This window comes from Ostrinia furnacalis, unplaced genomic scaffold (assembly GCF_004193835.3).
Source record: "Ostrinia furnacalis isolate ACB-3 unplaced genomic scaffold, ASM419383v2 OfSCF0593, whole genome shotgun sequence".
In the NCBI taxonomy this organism is placed as follows: Eukaryota; Metazoa; Arthropoda; class Insecta; order Lepidoptera; family Crambidae; genus Ostrinia; species Ostrinia furnacalis.
This window is the reverse complement of record NW_021130832.1, coordinates 1-25,417: the sequence shown is the minus strand read 5'-3', so window position 1 is coordinate 25,417 and position 25,417 is coordinate 1. Positions and strand designations below refer to the sequence as shown.

Below are 25,417 nucleotides of genomic sequence, written 5' to 3'. Positions count from 1 at the left end.
CGATTCAATCTAACAAGGAAAAAGATTAGTTTTATCCCATTTTTTTTGTACTGCGCGTAATATAACTGACTATTATGTACTACTTTTACTATTAACTATGCTGTTACTTAACCAATAAAAACCATAATTAATTACTTTTATAATTTTACAAATTCTGCCTTATTTTCTACTTTTTAATCGGTTATTGTAAAAAAAAATGCTTAACCTACTACACGATTCATTTAAGCGTCATAAATAAACATAAAGTTTGCAAAGAACAAACTGCCCGATGAAGATGCAAGAAATGAAAATGCTGCAACTTGTCCCGACGCTCTCATATACGAGTATCCGACTAAGCTTTCGCAAAGCCCCGTTTCTTGGAACCCGTCGGTGTCTTTTAGCAAATTGCTCTATTTTACCTAGTGCATTGTGTCACAGTGTAGAATGTGCAGTAGAAAGAATGACATTACTCTGTTTGTAACTGGTCTGATAATTTGAATAAGTAGTTGCGATCTTACTAGCTAGAATAATCATCATCATTGACATTACAGACTACTCTATTTCAATCCCACTTTTTTCATAAGTTCCCTTTCTTGAAGTCGCGTCGGTCCGTTTAGCTAGGCGTATATTAGCCAAAATGTGCTCTCCTTCTGACAACTGTTTAGTAAACACATCGATTTGTCTAATAATTTACAATAACAATTACAATTCTGTGTAATTAATGTAAGTTGTAACAGGCTCTATGTTGCAATTTTTTTTTATTCATAAATAGGTAATGTTAACTTTATAGGCCGCAACATTTTTTTGAACCTCAAACGAGATTAATTTCCTCTTCATCAGTTTTAAACTATAAATATAAAAGCAAATTAGCTGCACTTCTCTACTCTGTGGTCCTACGCACCTGCACTTTGTAGTTCTTAGATGATGAAAGCGTTTTTACGACAGTAATAGTCTGCATTCCAATGAGATCAGTATCTTCTGTGTACTCGTTTATGTAACACATATATGATACAAAGCATTTTTGGTTTATTAGAATTAAGCTCAAAGCACAATTCAATATTTAGGATTTTACTTTTTTTATTTAGACCTATCACAGGAACGACTCTCTGACTGAAATTGAGACGAGTTTTAATTATTTAATTTAGATCTCAAAAACTTGAATGTAGAGGCGACAATAGCCCAATTGTGTCGATATCGTACCAACTTTGGATGTACCGAGGGTTGGTAGTTCGGTTCGAACCCATCCGCCGCTGGACTAATAGTGCTGAAGTAACTACAAGCTGTGCTACAAGCAACAAACAGAAGCAAATATTCAGATCAGCTAAAGCGGTTACCGGTACTGTTAAAATTAATTTATGCAATAAAAACTAAAAAACTCATTTATTTTTGCAAATAGGCTTTTAAAAAGCACTTTTGCACGTCCCAGTATTAACCCTGCGTCGGGACAATAAATGGGCCAGTGCTGAGAAGAAGAAGCGCAAGAAAATCAGTCACTATTACAGATAAAATACAGAATACAGATTACTTAATATTTACTAGAAAAACGTAACCAGTATTTTAGTCCGAATATTCCATGATTATGATCACAAAACCCAAAATTATCAAATAAAACTCAAATCAAGAATACAAATCATCCATCATATCGTTATACAAAATATAGGAAGGTATAGGTAAAATAGTCCTTAATGTATTAATCATTCCTTTGACACCTTTTGATCGCCAACAAAGAGTGGTTCAGATGATTTGAGCCCGCTTAAGGCGATCGACAGTCAATTAAGTTCTGATAAGACAGGTAACGGAAAAAGCATAGAAGAATAGAATCAGGTTTCGGGCAGAATAAGGGTACAAAGGGTGCCCGGATGTCAAATAAAAACCGTCAATTGGCACGGACACTGCCAAGGGGCATTTGGCATGGTGTTAGGTAGAAAGAAAATCTGAAAAAGGTGGTATTGTTCACTTAATTATTTGTAGAAATAAAAAGTAGACGTAATCTAAATATTTTTTACCATTTTATCTTGATCTAAACAAGTTAACTAAATGTTTACTTCAGAATGTAAATGGAGGAGAATGCCGAAAGACATAAAGTCCGCCTTATGTACCGTTCTAATATTATGTGCATGTAAATTTAAAATAAATAGGAATTAATTTTTCCATTCGTTAAAAAATTGGCTCATTATACATGTGAGTCCAAATTCTTCATCAATCAATTTGTATTTATTTTGGTAGTTTTTACTTACCTTTTATATGAAGACTACTTCTAAGCTATTAACTTTACCCAGGCTAAAGCTTAAACTCCAATGAGAGTTCACCAACTGAGATTTCCCATTCCAATTTGGTTTCCTAAGTGCTTACATTTAATTTTGATATTTTAACTTCACGATGGGTTGCAATGAAAAAACCCTTCAGTTTAAAAGTTAAAAAAACGCGTTTAATATATAAAGCAGAAAAAAAACAAAAACAATGCTATTAATTAAATGTTGTAATTTTATTATGTGCTATTAAAATTTTAGATGTGTTGTCGACTGAAAAATTAACAAAAATATTTTAGTATGTTGTTGACTGAAAATATGATCAAAAATAAGACAAAAAGCAATCAACTTTGTTAGTTACTGACTCTTTTATTTTTAATAGTTTTTTTTAAACCTAGTAATGGACGTTTTATAATTTATAACTGCTACCTGACGACTGATCTGAGGAGGTAAGGTATTGTTTACTGTGCTATTTGCTCTATAATCAGTAGACTGTATTATTTGCAGTAAGCAAAACTTTATTTTTAATGTACCTAAGTACCTACCCATAAATATTTTCGACAAAATCTTGCTCTGACAAATTTCCACTTTATAGTTTTTATTGCATAAAGTAGGCCATGAAAAGCCGTTCTATTCTCATTGCATAGAGTCGGCTATGATTTTATAGCGGCCATAAAAATATTATTTGCTAAGACACATTTATTGTCAGGTCACTTTACTTTTATTTCAGCATGGAATTTAGGAAAAAAATCTCTAACTTCTAACGCCATCTGTGTTCAGTTTTCCAAACTATGTGTTCTGGGTTTGCGGGAAATGATGAAACTGAATAAGTTTGAGGAATATGATTTAGTTTCAAATATTACTTGTAGATGTCGCTTTCAAATATTTTTTATAGCCTTTGTCGCGACTTTGTTCTGTAGATTTCTGTACAGAGTACCTAAATAAATAATTATAATCTACCTTATGTGCTCATAATTCTATAATTCTGATCTAATAACATTAATATAATACAACGTTTGTCCATGTATAGTTGTAAAAAATATTCGATGTTAGCTCTACCTTTTTTTGCTCGGGTGCAATAATTACTAACATTTTAGTAACATTTATCGTATCAGAAAATCATTTAATTAAAACGCAAGTTTAAGGTCAGATTTATCTTCATTTTCTAGAAAATACATCCAACAAGAATTTCTTATATTCGTCTTCTTTGTATGAATACACGATCCTTGCGTTTGCATCTGCCTTGTCCACAAAAGTGTTTGTCGTCAATCCTCTTTTTTGACCTGAAACAAAAATGTTTTTGTTGTTATCATTGCCAAAAACTTTTCTAAGGGCCCTCGCCCACGGCAACTTTTTTAGCGATGCAGTCGCTCTGCTGTAGCGCGTTAGTAGCGCGTTGGCATCACTTCTGTAGTGCGTTGCAAATGCGACTAACGCGCGTTAGTAGCGATGCTGTCGCCGAAAAAGTCGCCGTGGGCGAGCGAGGGCCCTAAAATTAAAAAAAAATTATCGAAGTCACTTCTTTAGAAAATTATTCTAAAGAAGTACATAAATTAATTAATGTAAATCTTATCGATTATTTAGATTTTAGATGAAATGCACGGGCATATTATCTTCTGAAGTTGATAAAATCCACGTAATTATATCGTAATGATTATGCGAGTAGGTGGGTGTGACTCTAGGTAGGTGACAGAAACGCCAACTATTATGGTTGCGGGTTCCAATTCCGCCGGGGTCAATATATGCTATTCAATTTAAAATATCTAAGTTTATCATCCCAATTACCTAGACATAAGTGGGTAATTGGTGGAACAGTTTATTCAATTTAATACCCAACGACAGAAGCATGCGCCATGCAGCAAGTATGTACGTACCACTCTACAAAGCAGTTAAATCCATACTAAATAATTTGCGATACTGGATGCGTTCTGCGGTCTGCGTTCAGGTCAAATTGACCGCATCGTATGAACGACATTGTCGGTCTCTATACATTTCGTATTGATGCGATCTGACTGCCACAAGCAAAGAACGCAAACTGACAGGTACGCGCTGTCTTAACTTTGACCTGATCAAAGAACGTGGGACGTCCACCCACAAGATGGACCGACGACCTGATAAAGGTAGCAGGAAGGCGCTGGATGCAGGCCGCTATCAACCATGCGATGTGGAAGTCATTGGGGGAGGCTTATGTTCAGCAGTGGACGTCCTGTGGCTGAAATGATGATGATGATCAAAGATCGCATCCAGTGCGACAAATGCTTTAAGGTGTAATAAAATTGTAGCCTCTACTCGTATATAAATAATGCTACTTACCACATAAATGTATATCATGCTTGGAATACTGATATTCGCTGACTAGACTCGGTTTGACCACCACAGCCACAGCTGCAGGGTCTAAAGCATGCCATCTGTCACTCTTTGGTAGCGACACCCTTTCGAATTGGTTCATAGCCCTGATGATGTCCGTGTCAATTGCTCCAAAGACTTCTTCTCTCCATGCCTAAAAAATATTTTAAATCTTCAAAAACTCTTAAGGAGACATCAATCGAAATGACTGTGAAGAGAAGTTTACACAAAATATCATCTCTTTTCCGAGTTGATAAGTCTGCTATGACCTTTAGTAGACCAAAACATAAAGTATTAGAAGAACAGTGCAGCTATAAAAGGTGTTTGAAGGCAGATCTACTGACGACAGCACAATAAGCTAATCACTGCGATACCTATCTTATGAAATATTCTGCCGTGCTAACAATATCAGCAACAACTCAATTTTTTAGTCAAACTATAATGAACTCTATTTCAGATGAGCTGACAGGAGCTTTTTTAACAGCAAAATATTGGAGTTACTGCTGATATCACTAGCACGGCAGTATTGTCTGCTCTGCTATCGTTCGTTCGTTCGTTCGTTTCAGCCGAAAGACGTCCACTGCTGGACAAAGGCCTCCCCCAAAGATTTCCACAAAGACCGGTCCTGCGCCGCTTGCATCCAGGTACTTCCCGCGACCTTCACCAGATCGTCGGTCCACCTAATGGGAGGCCTGCCCACGCTACGTCTTCCAGCTCGTGGTCGCCACTCAAGAACTTTCCTGCCCCAGCGGCCATCAGCTCTTCGAGCTATGTGCCCCGCCCACTGCCACTTGATTTTAGCGATTCTGCGGGCTATGTCAGTCACTCTGGTTCTCCTACGGATCTCCTCATTTCTGATTCGATCACGCAGAGAAACTCCGAGCATAGCACGCTCCATCGCTCTTTGGGTGACCTTGAGCCTTCTTATGAGGCCCATCTGCTATCGACTATAACTAAATAAAGAAATATCCATACCCTGGTAATATTCAAATGCGTCATAACTTGAGAGAAGGGCAAGAAAGTGACTTTATCGGGATTCGCATTCTTGGCTACTATGTGATAAGCTTCCACGTCCATGTGTGCATTGAACTCCGCATCTGGGTTTTCATCATCTGCAAAGTATCGAAAAAGGTTTTAAGTTACTGGTAATAATTTTACAATCGATTAAAATAATTCTTTGATTTCGTGATTCTGTGGGCATATCCATGATTGGGCCAAACCTATAGCGGCTTCTAAAGTCTGACAAATTTAAAGGGGTAAATTGAGGATAATGACTACGGTTGTCAAAACTACTAAACTATAGGTGCCATAATAGGAAGAAAATCTAGAAGCTATGTACTCGTAGCATGGTGACTTAGAAGAAAAGATTTGCTTCTTACCATGAATGTGACCTGCAGCCACGTACAAATGGTCCAATCGATCTAGAAATTCAGGGTCTGTTTTTATAGCTAACGCTACATTCGTTAGTGTCCCGATAGTGAGTACAGTCAAGTCACCTGTAACAGTAAATTTTCTTACATTAACACTGTAAATGTGTAATATTATAACTATTTCAGTTTTCTTATCTTCTTCTTCTTATCGTGTCGACAAAAACCTACACAGGATCAGCCCAAAACTCCGCTACAAGAGTGGCGTTGTCAGGAGCATTAATTAAATCCTTTCTTATAAGAACCTGTGACTTACCTTTATAAGTTTTAGACAGATCTAAAAGTGCTGTTACAGCATTCTTCTCCTGTGCTGGCACCAGGTCATCAAAGTTGAGACCTGAATCTCCGAGACCATCATTTCCAAACCACGCGCCAGCATCTGGGGTCGTCACCAGTGAGGATTTAGACCCTCTGAAGATTGGTATCTGGAATACAGATCCTTATTACTAAAGGACGATTATTGATAAAACTCTTGATTTATTTTCATTTTTTCTCCTCTTGCATCTCCGTCAGCAGGGGTACGCCGTGACAACAGAGGGCTCCCGCTGAAAATCAGTTTCAAGACAAGCCCTGGAGGTCTTGATGTACGCTGAGAATATAATTGTCCACTTGTTTATTTCTCTCTGTTTTAATCTATGTCTTACCTGCTTGTATCCTACCTTTCTTGCAAATAAAAAGTTTTCTATTCTATTCTATTCTATTTAATTATACGTTCCTATATTCTGCCTCCAAGTACTTCCAGCAAACTTCACCAGAACATTAGAATACCTGGATGCGGGCAGCGTAGGATCAGTCGCTGTGGAAATCCTTGGAGGAGGTGGAAATCTTTGTCCCACTCCTGGACAAATTGGCGGCATTTGGCTGAAATGAACGAATGGATCTTCTGCCTACCATTCATGTGGTACTTAAATATTACCATGCTTGTTTATTAATAATTAGTAAATATTACCATTGTTTGTTTATTAGTTGCAGAACTGACGGCCGATGGGGCAGCAAGATTATGGAATGGAGGCCGCGTACCGGAAGGCACAGCGTGGGACGTCCACCTACAAGGTGGACCGACGACATCGTAAAGGTAGCAGGGAAGCGCTGGATGCAGGCCGCTACCAATCGATCAACGTGGAAAGCATTAGGGGAGGCCAATGTTCAGCAGTGGACGTCCTATGGCTGACATGATGATGATGATGATGTTTATTAATGCAGTACCAAACCAAGCTAATATAAAGTTACTTGCATCTTGTCTGTTAGCTATTCTAAGTATTCTTTGGTTATTGAAATATACGTTGTGTTCTGGTGTATTCCCGTTTGCAGTTGTTAGTCCCACCAGCTTTGGCCTGGAATCATGTTTGACAGTTAGCTCTAGGATGAAGGGAAATGAACCTTAAAGTGTTCAGTTATTTGGACTGAAATTGCCATATCAGTCTCTTATGAAATGCTGATTGTATAAAAATAAAGTGCCTTTATTTCTTATCTTTTTGAGTTATAAATACAGTTATTTCTTTCAGATAAATTACTTACAGCCTTGACCTTACAGACAGAGTTGATTAAACTTTTATATCATGTTGTAGGTATTTTGATAAGTTGTAGAATTTCAAAATAACGAATGAAATGTATTTACAGTGATAAAAAAAATACCATTTGCATAAACATTTTCAAAGAATACTCTTCTCAAGGTCTTTTCAAGGATTTCTTAAAAAGAAAGTTGACTCTATTGGTAATCAAACTTGGGACTTACCCGTCGAAGTGTTTCTCATATAACAAGGTGAGGAATATAGCCATTGCGTCATCACCCCCTGCGTCATTGTCAATGACTAATTTACTTTTCTTTACTTCAGAACTGAAAATCAACAATAAAAAGTAATACAGTATACAACACAACTGACTAAACTTTGTTGTTGCAAAATAACACCTATTACTAACTATATAAGATGCTACAGTATTTAACTTGATGTACTGTCATCTGTTCTTACTTGAAAGGATCTAGCTTGTTAACCAACTTCGATAAAAGGAGGAGGTTCTAAATTCGGTCGGTACCTAGGTATATATTTTTTTGGTAATAACCCAATGTAGAGAAATATTTTTTTTTACTTCCTTTACTTGTACCTACTCTTCAGTCTTTCGGGACATTAAAGTAATAATATATCAGTTACTTGCTTGAATTTTTTTATCATTTTCATTCTTACGGAATATTCAATAAAAATTTAAATTTAAACAATATTATTAGAAATAAGAATGAGATTTTTAGATTATTATTTATCTAATGTAGGAATTAACCAATATTTTTTTAAATTCGTTTCATTAATGTTGTTTTTGAGGAATTACACATGGTTACCTACAAATTATAATTAGGAAACGTAACTTGTTAATTTTGTTATTTAAAATTGCCAGAAAAAAATTAAAACCATGACTTACAAATCAGCCGTAGTAACACACAAACAAACAAATATTATTACTCTCAGCATATTACAAATTTACACACGCGTGTTTTGTTACGTATCTCAAGATAAACTACACTGTATCAGTAATATCTGCCCAGCAATTGCCCCGTGATTTGTGAACTTGACAGTTGTATAACCAAACGAGAACAAACACCCCATAAAAATAAGAACTCAGAAAAACCAACACAATCTGCCTACAAGGAGGGATAGCGGGAGCTTACGTTATAACTGCATATTTGGAGGTTGGAGGTGTTGATGAATGATGAAGGTGCTCGATGAATAATACAAAATATATGCATCATCATCATCATTTTAGCCACAGGACGTCCACTGCTATATATAGGCTTCCCCCAATAATTTCCATATCGCTTGATTAGTAGCGGCCTGCATCCAGCGCCTTCCTATGATCATGAGGTAGTCGGTCCACTTTGTGAGTGGATGTCCCAGGCTGCGTTTTCAAGTAACTGGCCTTCACTCCTAAACCTTGCCGTCCCATCGGCCGTCAGATCTGTGTACTATGTGCCCTGCTCATAGCCACTTCAGCTATCTTATCCGTCAGGCTATTTGTGTAAGATATCTTCCACAAATTGTAGCGGCCACTAGCGATTTAACGTCTATAAAATGAATGTGCTGGCTGTTCTCAATAAGAACATAAAAATGTTGATAAAAAATGTAACGTTATCATATTTTTTTCTTAACTTATCATAATCGTAAGAGATTGAGTGACTATTGCACAGTCATGCCGACCAAAGGGGTGTAAGCCTAATCGTGTAGTGTTTGATACATTGTTTTTTTTAAATTATTCATTGGTAATTTATTTTTAAAAAGGTAAAAGCACAGAAAATAAATCAGTACTACCTAGGTACTCTAACCCTATCACTACTTCGGAACAATAAATGGAACATAATATTTGAAAAGAAGCAGCAAGAAACTTAGTCGAGCCCGACAAGCGAAAGGTCGTGGGTTCGATTCCCGCCTTAGTCAGTTCGATTTTTTAAAGTTATTTACAAAAAACTTATGCCCGTTTTCACCACCAAAAAACGTCTAATTTGAAAGAGCTCTTACACTTGTCAATTCCGATCGATCAGAGTATTAGACCGATAACTGTTATAAATATCACTCTAGTTTGATATGCACAAGTAATTAAATAATATACATTACAACATAGTCATTGTTGATGTAGAGACAACAAAACATGCAGATAAAAATAAAAATACTTACTTTGTCGCAGCATCCATTGGAGTTAAGAATAATAGATGTTTTTCACTTCAAACAAAATGTTTTTACAAAACATTCACTTACACACTGTTTCTAACATAAATCTCAATTCATAAAATGTCTCTATAATTTCGTATTTCTAACATTTCTGACAAATAACCTCAAAATGAAGAGTGCAATGACTCAACAACAGCCCGTGTTATTTGTGAATTATCAGCTGTTAAACTGTTAGATCTTATCTCTTTGTAACAAAGCTCAATTCGTGTCTAAAATTTGCATTCATATAGGTCTCTGTTTAACTGGTGAACAATACTGTTTACGTTTGACATAGTATCCTTGTCCTTTTCTTACATAATGCGTTAGAAAGAGACAGATCTCGCCTTGATAATGGCATTGTGTGTGTATAAATGTAGCAGTCACGTGCTATTTAGTTCGTGTTAGAAAAACTAAAAGTAGAGATAAAATAATAAAAGTTGAGGTAGTTGCAGATGGTTGCAGAATGTAAACAATAATAATGAAAATGTATAGTTTGCATGTTTGTGGTATTTATGTTTGTTTAGGGTAAAAAATAAGTTTTTATTTTGTTTAATGATATTTTATTTTACTTTCGTCTAAATAGGTCAAGTAAAAATTGTTGATATTCGGCGTCTTTCATTGAATAAATCATTCTAACGTTTGCATGTTCTTTGTCCACAATCTTGTTAGTATTTAAGCCTCTTTTATCTCCTGAAAAAAACAAAAAGAAACAGTAAAATTAATTATTTTCTTCCTGGTAGATACCTCTTCCTCTAGACCGCTGCAACTCTTGCATAGCCAGGCCGGCAGGCATATTGGCGGTCAAGCTGTAGACCGCCAATAAATACCCAACCAGTGAAAGTCAAGTTTGTCCCGGAGAAAAGTTGAACTGTATACTCACCACAAAGTATGATATCGTTCTGGGAGTACTTATACTCATTAACCAGTTCTGTCTTGATGGCAGCAGCGACAGCCGACGGGTCCAGCGATTGCCACCTGCTTCCAGGTCTCCGAAGAGACACCTGTTCGTACTTGTTCATAGCTCTAACGACCTCACTGTCAATAGCACCTAGAGTTTCCTGTCTCCAAGTCTGAAATAGAATATTTAAATTACTTTTGTCGTGTGGATCTCTATTTGTCACAGAATACAAAATAATATTATCTAATAATAAAAAACTCTTATCACAGGGTATGAAAAATATTTTACGTGCTATGCTTAGGCCTACTATACACACACATTTTCGAAGAATTGGTCAAGCCGTTTCAGAGGACTTTTGTTACAAACACTGTGACACAAGAATACAGATTATTTCCCTCTAAATACCTCTACCGTAATATAAGCCATTGGTAGTCTACTGCAGTACTTTCTTCTTTTTGAAGTCTCATTAGTGTCTTATTATGGAAAATTTTTGAGTGATAAGATCAGGTCATGAGACTTACTCTTGTGTAATTCAGAAAGATCTGAGTCTGCGAAAAAGGCACGACAGTAACTTTGTCCGGAGTTGCATTCTTTACAACGATATGGTATGCTTCTACATCCATTAAAGCGTTGAATTCTGGTTGTGGGTGCATATCACCTGCAAAACATTAAACAATGTTTATTTCAATAATGTCACCTCCACAATAAGGCTCAAAACAGAAATTGGATGATTTTTTTTTAATTTCATTTTAATATAAGGGAAGATATTTAAGGCGTTCCACTCCACTCCCGCTCATCTTTCGGTTTCCAACATGGCGGAACAGAGCGGAGCGGAGCAGAGAAGTGTCTTGAATAACCAATCAGATTTCATTATTTTCACTATTTCGGAGAGGAGAACCTGTCCGCTCCGCATAGATCCGCGGCGCCACCGCAGTTAAATTCTATAGAAACATTTTACGGCCCTACACTTCTCCGCTCTTGTGGAAACTGGGCTTTACTTTATCCACTCTACTCTTGCCCTACTCGCCTTCTTACCCTACTCTCGCCACTATTTTCCGACTCTCCCATTTTTAAACTTCTGCATTCACTTTACATTCATCTCTTTAATTTACCTCTTGTCATGTTAACTTACTGTGAATATGTCCAGCTGCAACATATAGTTGGGATAGTCGATTCAAAAATTGAGGATCAATTTTTATTGCCAAAGCAATATTAGTTAACGTCCCAATAGTAACTATGAGGAGACGACCTGAAATAATCACAAAAAATAATACATTATTATGTTTCATTAAAAGCAGAAATGGTAGAACCAATCCATGGTATCCATTTTAGTGCGCTTCGGTTTACACATTTTTCTTAAAAAGATTTTTAGCAATTTGTATTGCGCAAATTACTAATAGTCCCATTAGCCCCTCGTGTTAAGCTAAATAAGCTTGTGTTACGAGTGGGCTCACCACAATAGTCAAGCGGGATATAATAGATAGCGGCAGTGGGATTCGAACTCGCGTTCCTCGGATCTCGAGTCGGCCACTCCGACCACTTCAGCGTTCGGCTATAAACTCAGGCCAATACTAATGTGTATTGGCCTGAGGAACAAAATGCACTATGGGTTGATTCTGGGCAGCACTTGGTCTAAACCCTGGCACTATCCTTTCCATGATCTGAAAATGTATTTCACGTAGATTTACGTTACGGCTTCCAATAGGCGGATTTCTTTTTTTTTGTAGGAAGGGAAAATACATAGCTTGACCATGCTTTTTGTTCATTTAACCGTTATTTATACTATGAAAATAACAAAGTATCAATAACTCGGTTTTTTGTTACAAACTGAATTTCTCGCAGACGAATTCATGGTAAATTATGTTTTACAAAATTGTTTATTTACCCTAACAAACATTATCTGGGTTATTGTTCATTATACCTTCATGCATCTTAGACAGTTCTATGAGGCGCATGATAGCATTTTCTTCCTGGACTGGTCCCAAATCTGTGACGTTCTCTCCCGTGTCCCCAAGACCATCTACTCCATAGTACGCGTTAGTGGCGGGTGTGTGGACTAACGAGGATCTAGCACCTCTGTAGATTGGAATCTGAGGAGTAATCAGGATTTGTATTTAAATCTTATAAGCTAGTATGCAGCATTTAAAGTGCGATCCTACTGATCGCCATCGCCAACGCGCACGCAGGCAGCACGCATCAGATTAGCCGAATCTTTAGAATCCTCATTGCTCCAAAATAAATCTGTCAGGCACCATAACTGGACAAAACATCAATTTAGTTGCAAAAATTACATGTTGTTGTTCTGAGTGATAGCATTTCAGTAATCACTACACTACTGTAGGAAGATTTCATCAAATGNTTGCAGAATGTAAACAATAATAATGAAAATGTATGGTTTGCATGTTTGTGGTATTTATGTTTGTTTAGGGTACAAAATAAGTTTTTTTTTTGTTTAATGACATTTTATTTTACTTTCGTCTAAATAGGTCAAGTAAAAATTGTTGATATTCGGCGTCTTTCATTGAATAAATCATTCTAACGTTTGCATGTTCTTTGTCCACAATCTTGTTAGTATTTAAGCCTCTTTTATCTCCTGAAAAAACAAAAAGAAACAGTAAAATTAATTATTTTCTTCCTGGTAGATACCTCTTCCTCTAGAGCGCTGCAACTCCTGTATAGCCAGGCTCTACAGCTTGACCGCCAATAAATACCCAACCAGTGAAAGTCAAGTTTGTCCCGGGGGACAACTAAACTGTATACTGACCGCAAAGTATGATATCGTTCTGGGAGTACTTATACTCATCAACCAGTTCTGTCTTGATGGCAGCAGCGACAGCCGACGGGTCCAGCGATTGCCATCTGCTTCCAGGTCTTCGAAGAGACACCTGTTCGTACTTGTTCATAGCTCTAACGACCTCACTGTCAATAGCACCTAGGGTTTCTTGTCTCCAAGTCTGAAATAGAATATTTAATTTACTTTTGTCGTGTGGATCTCTATTTGTCACAGAATACAAAATAATATTATCTAATAATAAAAAACTCTTATCACAGGGTATGAAAAATATTTTACGTGCTATGCTTAGGCCACACATACATTTTCAAAGAATTGGTCAAGCTGTTTCGGAGGACTTTTGTTACAAACACTGTGACACAAGAATACAGATTATTTCCCTCTGAATACCTCTATCGTAATATAAGCCATTGGTAGTCTACTGCAGTACTTTCTTCTTTCTGAAGTCTCATTAGTGTCTTATTATGGAAAATTTTTGAGTGATAAGATCAGGTCATGAGACTTCTTTTTTCAGCCAAATGACGTCCACTGCTGGACAAAGGCCTCCCCCAAGGTTTTCCACAATGAACGGTCCTGCGCTGCCCGCATCCAGGCTCTTCTCGCGACCTTTACCAGATCGTCGGTCCACCTAGTAGGAGGCCTGCCCACGCTACGTCTTCCAGCCCGTGAGACTTACTCTTGTGTAATTCAGAAAGATCTGAGTCTGCGAAAAAGGCACGACAGTAACTTTGTCCGGAGTTGCATTCTTTACAACGATATGGTATGCTTCTACATCCATTAAAGCGTTGAATTCTGGTTGTGGGTGGATATCACCTGCAAAAAGGAATTTCAACAATTAATTATTAATTTAATAACTGAATAAGGAACGCCCAAAACAGAATTATTTTTTCAAGCAAGAGCTGAAAATCAGTGTTCAGCTCATTTTAAAGCAGTGTCTACACTGAGGTCTCTGCTTTTTTGCATCGCTACCTACGGCACTTATACCTTAGCGCAGGATTTTCTTTTTTACTCTTTGTAATGTGCTCTATCTTTCCTGCTACTCCTGTGTTTATTAATCTTACTTTTTGCTTCTTGTGTGTCAATGTGTTTTGCAAATCTATCTATCATCTATCTATCTAATTAGGGAACTATTTTGTGTATTTTTTATTAGAACAATAGGTAAGTAGATGTCCGCTTCAATTTCGGTCTATTACAGATAGTAGTTATCACGTGCTGCCACTCTCGCTCCTCCAGTTCCCCCCACTTTCTCCAATCATCCTATTTTTCCTCATTTCTCCCCCCTCTCCACTCTTTCTTACACCTCACCTCCGCCTCCAACTCTTCAATTTAACTTACTGTGAATATGTCCTGCTGCAATATAGAGTTGGGACAGTCGATTCAAAAATTGAGCATCAATTTTGATTGCCAAAGCAATATTAGTTAACGTCCCAATAGTAACTATGATGAGACGACCTGAAATAAAGAGAAACAATATTAATACTATTATTATGTTAGTTTAAGCACAAATTTTCCATGATCTGAAAAAATATTTCACGTAGATTTACGTTACAGTTTCCAATAGGCGGATTTCTCTTTTTTTTTTGTAGGAAGGGAAAATACATACATTGATCATGCATTCCGTTCATTCAACCATTTATTTACTATGAAAATCACAACTATGAAATAACTCGGTTTTTCTGTGACAAACGGATTATCTCGCGGACAAAACCATGTTTTTCAAAAATGTTATTGCTGGTTTGCACCACCTTAACTTTGACAAACGTCAAAGTCAAATTATATACAGAAACACCGGTTAAAATTATACACTCGACATCAAATAAATCGCACCTCCCGCGACAAGCACTTTCAAACGTATGCATCCCCACTTCCAACCAATATTGGCACCATTTAAAAGCCTAGTTCTAACCTTCATTTCATTAAAGGAAAGGTTTTTACCCCAAAAATGTGTCTTTAGAAGGATCCAGAGTCACTTCTTCAAAAAATAGGTAGTTACACTTGAGCCAATTTTTATGGCTATAAAACTGTTAAGTTGGGATTAATCGCTATCCATCTGTTAAAGAGGACACGTGAGATCATTATTTGGTTTTATAACCATAAAAATTGGTCTAATTGATCCCAAAGGTGGGCCCAAAGTGAAGTATTTTTTCAAGTCACATTTGTGGTATATTTTAATCATTTATTAAGAAATTAAATGTGTTTTTCTTTAAGGATATTTATTGGGCTTTCAAATAACACCAATATTGTTGGGGCACCATGATTGTGTCAGAAGAAAATCGTTAAAGTTCCCGTCGCAGAAGGTGCGGTTTATTTGATGTTGAGTATAGTTACGGTTAAAGTTAAGGTGATGAAAGTCACTTACTTTACAAAATGTTTTATTTACACTAACAAACATTATCTGGGTTATTGTTCATTATACCTTCATGCATCTTAGACAGTTCTATGAGGCGCATGATAGCATTTTCTTCCTGGACTGGTCCCAAATCTGTGAAGTTCTCTCCCGTGTCCCCAAGACCGTCGACTCCATAGTACGCATTAGTGGCGGGTGTGTGGACCAATGAGGATCTAGCACCTCTGTAGATTGGGATCTGGGGAGTAATCAGGATTTGTATTTAAATCTTTATCAGCAGGTAGTATGCAGCATTTAAGGTGCGATCCTACTGATTGCCATCGCCAACGCGCACGCAGGCAGCACGCATCAGATTAGCCGAATCTTTAGAATCCTCATTGCTCCAAAATAAATCTGTCAGGCACCATAACTGGACAAAACATCAATTTAGTTGCAAAAATTACATGTTGTTGTTCTGAGTGATAGCATTTCAGTAATCACTACACTACTGTAGGAAGATTTCATCAAATAGTATCTGGCTGAATTCAATACTATTAGAGTATGCGCACATCGTTGATTTTTAGTTGGCCGATAGTTGTGCCCGATTTTAATTTGTATGAAGAATCGGCCAAATCGAATCGGCGTAGTGTGCGCACTCCCATACATGCCCATACTGATCAACTGCCCGACTAAACTATCGGCCGACGAAAAATCAACGGAGTGCGCCTACTCTTAATAAGAAATTAGAGACTAAGGCTGGGTTGCACCATCTTACTTTAACTTTGACAAACGTCAAAAATCTGTCAAACTCCATACAAAAACAACCGGTTATCGTTGTAGTTACGGTTAAAGTTACATGGTGCAACTCAGCCTAAGTATCTCACTACAATAGTAAACGGTAAAGGTATCTGGCTGAATTCAATACTATTAGAGTATGCGCACATCGTTGATTTTTAGTTGGCCGATAGTTGTGCCCGATTTTAATTTGTATGAAGAATCGGCCAAATCGAATCGGCGTAGTGTGCGCACTCCCATACATGCCCATACTGATCAACTGCCCGACTAAACTATCGGCCGACGAAAAATCAACGGAGTGCGCCTACTCTTAATAAGAAATTAGAGACTAAGGCTGGGTTGCACCATCTTACTTTAACTTTGACAAACGTCAAAAATCTGTCAAACTCCATACAAAAACAACCGGTTATCGTTGTAGTTACGGTTAAAGTTACATGGTGCAACTCAGCCTAAGTATCTCACTACAATAGTAAACGGTAAAGGAGATGATTGTGAACTTACATCTTGCCGGCCAGCGACTTTCAAAACCTTTTGGTTATTAACCACCACATTGTCTTCGAATGTGTTTCCATTACCAGTAGTGAGAGCTACCAATTTTGGTCTGAAAAGATAATTTTCTCTTCTTTACATACATACTTCTTACTTCTACATACTAACCATTTCTAATAATCGTTAAGTAAGTAATTGAAATGTCTTGACAATAGCAATAATTTGATCTTAATTTTCTTTAAAACGCCCAGTGTGTTTATTATTCATCATGTAACGAACATAAAAAAGTTATAAACTTATATTAGTAATCTCATGCCCGTTTTCACTATCAATCTCAAATTTTTAAGTGACCCCTATGAAAAAAAAAATTCTGTTAAGTGTTACCATAGGGGTCACTTAAAAATTGAGATTGATGGTGAAAATGGTTTCACCATCAATCTCAATTTTTAAGTCATCAATCTTTTAATCACAAATCTATCCCTGGATTAAGCAATAATTTTATCACAAATTCTTCCAATACAAAATATTTCTTTATCAGATTATGTTTATTCATTTTATCATCTCATTAGGGACGGGAAATACTTACTTATAAGTCAAAAGTAAAGTTTTACTTACCCATTGAAATACTTTTCGTATAAAATAGCTTCAAAAATCGCAATAGCGTCGTCGCCGCCTGCATCGTTGTCTATGACTAATTTTAGTCCTTCATTTTTTATGCTAAAAAAGTTTTAGTCAAACTTTTAGTACGAATAATAAAACCGTGATCTTAAAAACTTTTTGATTGAAAAAAGAATGAAACCAAAATCAATACCTATCTGTGCATAAACACGTTTGAAAAGAACCACAAAATATGAAACATATTAACACTATTCGCTGGTACATCTTTCGTTTCATCCAGAAACAAGACGCGTATTGATGCAGGCACACGTTATCATAAACTGAGATTTATTAGGGAAATAACATAAATCGGAATCAGTAGATGTGTTTATTTAAATTTATCTAATGTCAAAAGGGGACTGTACGAACAGCTGTTTCAAGTGTTACGCTTGGTTTGTAATTATTTACTAATAAGCAAGCGAAAATAGGTTTCATGGACATTATCTATTATTCGTATTTCAAAAAATATTATTTACCTACCAGCTTTTCGCCCGCGACTTCGCCCGTGTGAAATTTTGTCTGTCACAGAAAAAACTTTATGGCGCGCGTCCCTGTTTCAAAAACTGCAATAAAAACTATCCTATGTCCTTTCCCGGGCCCCAAACTATCTTTATGCCTTTCATCAAAATCAGTTCATTGGTTTAGGCGTGAAAGCAAGACAGACAGACAGAGGTACCTTGGCATTTATAATATTAGTATTGAAGTATAGACTAGTATAAATAGTATAGATTATTATTCTAATTTCTGTTGTTTCATCGTCATCATCTACGGCTGAAAATAGATAGATAGATAAAACGTTTATTTGCATAACAGAAACACACATTACAAACAGAAAGTACCAAAAGTAGGATAAAATAGTACCCTCAGGACAATATGACATGGTATGGAAAGACAGAAATAAAAAGGAAAAAAAAAAACATTATGACATACAATATAGGTACACACTACAATATAGGTAAATAGGTCTCCCCCGATGCTTTCCATGTTGCCCGGTTGGTAGCGGCCTGCGTCTAGCGCCTTCCTGCTATCATTAAGATGTCGTTGGTCCACCTTGTGGGTAGACGTTCTTTTGTTTCATGATACGATAAAATACAGTTGGTCGCTTTTGTCTATTTCTGGGTTCAATTAATTAGCCTCACAAGAGCGCACATAGCTATATATTTAAAAAAAAACCATAAACTGAATTATGCTTGTTTGTTACGTAACCTTTCATTCTACGAGAAGGTACTTAGTTTAAGGCATGTTTCCAAATTTTATTTTGGCTTTTTAAAATAGCCCCTTCCATCATAGAAATTATGAATAACTTAATTACTTCGATAGCATGAAAACTCCCCAAAATATATTTCTTTGACAATAACATTAATGTACTTTCCCACAACGCTTGATACAAACTTCGTGTTATGACATCACTCCGTGGTACTTTTTTTATGCATCGCTTATGGATTTTTTTCAGCAGCTATATATTTAATTATTGTGTTTTCAAAATTGTTCTCTAAGCCTGCACTTTTTATATAAATTTGGTTATTCAAAAATAAAACAAAACTATAGTTAAAACATCATGTTTTATTACACATTATTCAAAAATATGGGTAAAAACATTTTCATATTATATTAGTGGCACAGAACAATAAAAAGTTTAGTAGGTAGTCTTATAATTATTTTACTAAAATTTAATAACATTACACAGGTTATTTGATTAATAAATACACAAAATCTACTAGGTATGTTAATGTGAACTAAAGTAAGTACAAGTTTGTTATAATAAAATTATTCTATCTAAAACAATTATTTATTATCAAATCTTGCTTTATTGATTTCTGTCAGTAATTATAACTAAATAAAAAGAAGGCAATTTAGCTAATAAATGTTTTCACATCATGTATATTTGACAAATATTACATAAACAACACAGGAAATAAATTGTTTCACAAGAGTTACATTGGTTATACCTACTCTTATAGTTCTATCTCAAAACCTCCATCATCTTCAACGCACTTCAAATATACTAGATAATTATGTTAATGTGAACTAAAGGACAAGTTTGTTATATTAACTAAAACAATTATGATAAAATCTTGCTTTATTGACTTCTGTCACTAATTAGGATTTAATACAGTTGAGCTTATAAACTAAATAAAAAGAAGGCAATTTAGCTGATAAATGATTTCACATTATGTATATTTGACAAAATACATAAACAACACAGGGAATAAATCATTTCACAAGTTACATTGGATATAGACCTATTCTTAAACATAAATTACATTACTTCTGAAAACNGGACGGCCCCTTAGTCCGTCAGTAAACTTATCAAAAAATACTCTACACGTAGTTTTCACTTTTTCAAACTAATGAAAATTTAAACCTTCAAGCGGGCGCGCGGTCTTTTGTAACGGCAGCGGTCGCGCGTAAACGAAAAGACCTATAGGGTCTAGTAAATAAATAAAGCACTTATTTTCCAATAATCATTTATTATTTTGTACGCAGACATATTATGAGTGTATTTAAATCTTAAGTAATTTGAATTAAGTTAAAGAAACAATTATTTAATCAATTAACATAACGAAAATATTATTTGGATCAAAAACTAATTTTTGAACACAAAATCTTTTAAAATACCTCAGAATAGTTCATATACCTGGTAAAAACGATAAAAATGGCAAAATAATGATAAAACACAATTTTATAATTTTGGCTCAGTTTAGCTTGGTCTCTGAGCTCCGATTCACTCTATTTTTCATCTTTTCATAATAATGTCTCTGTTATTTCACTTTGGACAAGCAGTTTACGACTTATTTAATAAGAAAAAACAGAATTGCAAGCTTAATTCAATGATATTGGGTGATAGCCGAAGAAATGTTATACCGCATAGAGCGTCGCGCGTAACCTTTTCGACGACAGGCGCGTGGCGTGCTTTCGACGCCGGCGCCGCGGCTAAAACAATAGCAAGCCATGGGGTGGGAAAAGCGCGGAGAGCTGAGGTAAGCTCTTTATTTCGCTCACAATGAGCAAGCGACAGGCTACTAAAAATGAGAAATATGTGTAACAAGTAAAAAAAAAGTTATGAACGAAAATGTGTTAGGCGCGGTCGATTCGACGCCGCGCGCCCGCTTGAAGGTAAAGAGATAAAGCGCGCCAAAGTTCATAAGAAGAGGCCCGTGACGTCAATGCGTGCATAAAAGTGCCGCACGTTGACGTCGTGCGGAACTTCAACGCACCATAACTATGTAATTATTTGTTAGATTGAAAAATAAAAATATATGTGTCCAATATTTTTTGATATTAAACATGACGGACTAAAAAAATTTTTTTAGCCTTTCATTCTACGAGAAGGTACTTAGTTTAAGGCATGTTTCCAAATTTTATTTTGGCTTTTTAAAATAGCTCCTTCCATCATATAAATTATGAATAAATTAATTACTTCGATAGCATGAAAACTCCCCAAAATATATTTCTTTGACAATAACATTAATGTACTTTCCCACAAACGCTTCATACAAACTTCGTGTTATGACATCATTCCGTGGTACTTTTTATGCATCACTTATGGATTTTTTTCAGCAGCTATCTATCTTATTATTCTAATTTTCAAAATGGTTCCCAAGGCTGATATAAATTTTATTGTACTATTTTTATATAAATTGGGTTATTCAAAAATAAAACAAAATTATAGTTTTAAATCATCATGTTTTATTACAAATTATTCAGAACTATCAGTAAATCATTTTCATATTATAGAAGTAGCATAGCACATAATAAAAAGTCTAGTAGTCCTATAATTATTTTATTAAAATTTAATTATATTACACAGACATGGTTATTTGATTAATGCACAAAATATACTAGATAATTATGTTAATGTGAACTAAAGTACAAGTTTGTTATAATAAAACAATTATGATCAAATCTTGCTTTATTGACTTCTGTTACATACAGTTTAGCTTAAAACTAAATAAAAAGAAGATAATTTAGCTAATAAAGGTTTTTACATGATGTGTATTTGACAAATAATTACTTAAACAACACAGGAAATAAATCGTTTCAAAAAGTTACATTTACAGTTACATACCTATTCTTAAACATAAAATAATTATATCACTTCTGAAAATAGTTCTATCTTAAAACCTCCATCATCTTCAACGCACATGACAGCAGTGACATAGTCACCTCTGTTAACCTCGAGTGGTTGGTCCTTATAGAAAACAGAACTATGCACGAAACTGGACTTTCGTTTGGTGGATATTTCTGCAGCTCCATCCATTACTTTGATCACATACCAACATAGCATACCATTGCATGCCCCGTCTCTCTCGACGTGTACTGAAACTACACAGGGTATCATACTGTGACAGCTGTCAGTTAAGTGTACTGGTCGAGACATATTTTTGTGTTCCAACCGCGTCGGGTCAACGTAGGTTATCTGCGATTCTGTGAATGTGTTGGTCCTCGATCCTGGAGGCATAGCAGTCATAGCTTTCTCGGTTAATTTATTGTGTTTATCCAACATTTCACTGCTGATGAGTTGGACCTTCATAGACACATTTGGCATAAATAATCCCCCTTCTTGTAATCGCGCATGCTTCAGTAGTTTAGCCAGGCTATAAAGTGATCTGTCGATGTTGCCACTCATATCTAATACGTCACAATAAACTGCGTGGAATCTTTTGCCGTCAAACGGCTCAAGAGACAAGTTTTCGTAAAGCAATATTTCTACTCTGGACAGGCAAATATTGTGCCTACGGAAAACCTTTTTAAAAAACTTTTTATCTTGACGATCACGGGCCATACAAATGAGAGATTGCGCTCCTCGCTTCATCATCATCATCCCGAAGACAGGAAACGGACACAAATCTACAACGTCGACTTCTTCTATCTCCACCATTTGTGTTAAATGAACTGTTGCTATTTGTGCACTTTTAATAATCTCATTAATATAGACGTCATCGTTCAGGAACGTTGTTAATTGCTTTGACACTCTCGTTATTAGTTTTCTACAATCTGGCAGAAATCTTAGTCTCCCGCCAAATGTTGAGAACTGAGCAATGAAAGATTCACCTTCTGTGTATTGCATTGGTATAAAATCATGAAACACAGCTTGTTTCCACGCATCTGATCTCTCTTCTGATCTAGGATCGGTTGTCATAACGATGTCCTCGGTTATAAAAAGTTTGAAAAATCCTACCAGTGCATTGACTTCACCGCTACTTGTAACCGTCAATTTTGCATTGTCTGGAAAAATATTGGCAATTTTTTTGTTAATATCGGCAAACGAATTAAAGTTTATTTCAAAGACTAACTCTTCTTGCGTCACGAACTCTAAGTCTTTGTATGTGAAGATGTCTTCACCAAAGTATGGATCACGGTTATGTGTTTCTGTGTGTAAAAACAAGTCTTGAACACCAAGGAGTGTTTTAGCATCCGCAGAAATTTGGTATTTTTTTGGAATCTGCTCACAGCGGACGCCAATAACATAAAATTCAGCCCGGCCAGGAATTACCCGCGCTGAAGGTGTAAGAACCCTATTCCAAGCCGATAGGATGGTAAATAATAGCTCACTACCTAAAAGGCCGGCGTCAAATCTATTTGTTATCACAAGCAGGTTGCTTCTGTAGGAGCCAACTTCAATATCTTCAATATCTTCTACCTTGGTTCCTTTTTCGATTAAAAAGAAGTCTTGTTTCGGGTCTTCGAATGAATGTTGTATCGATTGTTCTGCTGATTCTTTACTTTCATTTTCTTCTTCTTTCCTCAGGATAGAGGTTTGAATTATACCTCGTAAATATTTACCAAGTCTTTGATCGTCATTCAGCAATCTGTATTCGTCCCGGGAGTACAGCAACCTCTTTGTTAAATTCAGGTATTTTTGTGCTCTTACTAGGTTTTTGTCGATTTGAACCGCCTTTTCAAAATGAAGGTGGGCAATATGAATCTCTTGCTGGCGTAGAAAATATTCACCAGCACTATATAGGAAATGAGTGTTACCTGGGAATTCTTCTAAGGCGACCTTATAATTCCTGATTATTTGTGCGTTGTCGTTTTGTTCTGCCAACACGTCGTTGTATTGGTCCAAGGTCGTCCGAAATTGCATTTCCATATCCTTTTTTAGGTGAGGAGGGTTGTCTCGGATGGATGTCAAATAGAGCTCAAACGCTTCTCGGTGAAGATCTAATTCCGCCAAAAGCTGCGCTTCTCCAGTGCTGTAGATTGGGTCTGGTACTGGGTCGTCCATTCTGTTTTATCTTCTTGTCTCACTAAGTTCACTTGCCGAATGCTTTAATTAACACCCACTTGTCACTTGAAGTTTACTAATTGTTCACAAAGTTCGCTTGTATGAGTTGTCTAAATCACAGCACTATTATCACAATTTTAGAGATGACTTGAATTAACACCCACTTGTCACTTGAAGTATAGGTACTTTGAAGTTAACTTGGATCTCAAGAACTGATGACCGACCAGGCTTGTGTCCAAAGGCAGACTGACTCCACAACCAGCTAGCTCCTACCCCGTTTGGGCACTCGTAATGCAAAACGGTACATTAAGAATCAAACAATATCTTTTAACGAGTCCAGGTAGTTTTACGGACAAAGGGTTTGTGATAAGTAAAATGTACTCTAATGACAGTTCAAGCTAAACTATTGTCATCTAGTATTGGATGGCAGGTTTTACCTTATCATGAAAACGTTTCTTATCTGTAAGATGGGCATTGTGTGGTATTTTGTAAACGATGAAAGCTCTATTGTTTAAGTTCAAACATTTCTGTTTAATACAGAAAATAGCAAAAGGTTAACTTACGTTCTGTGTGGTATTTTCAACTTAAATTTTTGCACATTTTGCATACTAGTTTTTTTTAAATGCGTTTCCATGTATGCTGTTACAAAGTATTTAACTAGTGACATTCAAATTAAATCTCGAACGAATGATTATACTCATTGCATACCTAATAATATCATCTGCTTATTTATTTAAACTTTAATGCCTTATAATTCATAAAATATTGAGCGAGTTTAATGCCGTATGGCTTTTTGTGCCAGTTAATCTTCGGGAAAAATAAGCAAGCGAAATTAGATTTCATTGTCAATATCTATTATTCATTGTTCAAATAATTTAAAATAATAATAATTTAATTTATTTATTATTATTCTAATTTCTGTTGTTTCATCTTCATCGTCCACTGCTAAACACAGGTCTCCCCCAATGCTTTCCATGTTGCCTGGTTGATAGTGACCTGCTTCCAGCGCCTTCCTGCTACCTTTACGATGTCGTCGGTCCACCTTGTAGGTGGACGTTCTGTTGGTTAATGGTACCATAAAATAGAGTTGATCACTTTTGCCTATTAAAATTTATTTTCTGGGTTCAATTAGCCACAGTAGACACACATAGCTATAGCTTTTTCAAAAGAGTCCCTGAACTTAAATTTCAATATCGTCNAGAAAAATAATTACTAATTACCTACTTATTTATTAGGACGAATTAATATTTATGAAGGTATACCATGGTTGATACTTCTGGAGTCGGTGCTGGCAAACTTTACATGTTTCATAATCTTGGCACCGACTCCAGAAGTATCAACCATGGTATACCTTCATAAATATTAATTCGTCCTAATAAATAAGTAGGTAATTAGTAATTATTTTTCTACTTTTTAGTGTAGGTTTTTTGGAGTCGGTTTTATTTTTTTTATAAAATTTTTGTGCCAGTTAATCTTAGGGAAAAATAAGCAAGCGAAATTAGATTTCATTGTCAAAATATATTATTCGTTTTTCAAATA

General features: G+C 35.9%; 2 protein-coding genes across 6 annotated transcripts; both read right to left on the bottom strand.

The window, feature by feature from the left end:
• Window positions 1-3,355: 3,355 nt before the first annotated feature.
• On the bottom strand, window positions 3,356-10,088 carry LOC114366245 (uncharacterized protein C1683.06c-like). 2 transcript variants are annotated; one of them, XM_028323054.1, is made up of 8 exons: window positions 9,661-10,088; window positions 7,737-7,838; window positions 7,236-7,335; window positions 6,258-6,426; window positions 5,954-6,070; window positions 5,550-5,686; window positions 4,542-4,728; window positions 3,356-3,511 (listed from the first exon to the last, which is right to left on the bottom strand). In XM_028323054.1, exons 1-8 carry the CDS (start codon window positions 9,675-9,677, stop codon window positions 3,387-3,389), a joined length of 954 nt encoding a protein of 317 aa, XP_028178855.1. In that variant the 5' UTR covers window positions 9,678-10,088; the 3' UTR covers window positions 3,356-3,386. The 2 variants fall into 2 exon arrangements, with proteins under 2 accessions (XP_028178855.1, XP_028178854.1); XM_028323053.1 differs by lacking the exon at window positions 9,661-10,088 and adding an exon at window positions 8,414-8,743.
• A 163-nt stretch (window positions 10,089-10,251) lies between these two features.
• On the bottom strand, window positions 10,252-17,936 carry LOC114366243 (uncharacterized protein C1683.06c-like). Of its 4 annotated transcripts, none has more exons than XM_028323047.1 (8): window positions 17,804-17,936; window positions 17,608-17,709; window positions 17,005-17,104; window positions 12,513-12,681; window positions 11,724-11,840; window positions 11,113-11,249; window positions 10,574-10,763; window positions 10,252-10,383 (listed from the first exon to the last, which is right to left on the bottom strand). In XM_028323047.1, exons 1-8 carry the CDS (start codon window positions 17,884-17,886, stop codon window positions 10,259-10,261), a joined length of 1,023 nt encoding a protein of 340 aa, XP_028178848.1. In that variant the 5' UTR covers window positions 17,887-17,936; the 3' UTR covers window positions 10,252-10,258. The 4 variants fall into 4 exon arrangements, with proteins under 4 accessions (XP_028178848.1, XP_028178851.1, XP_028178849.1 ...); XM_028323050.1 differs by lacking the exons at window positions 11,113-11,249; window positions 11,724-11,840; window positions 12,513-12,681 and adding exons at window positions 14,059-14,195; window positions 14,718-14,834; window positions 15,799-15,967 and having other exon boundaries at window positions 10,258-10,383; XM_028323048.1 differs by lacking the exon at window positions 12,513-12,681 and adding an exon at window positions 15,799-15,967 and having other exon boundaries at window positions 10,258-10,383.
• Window positions 17,937-25,417: the final 7,481 nt, after the last annotated feature.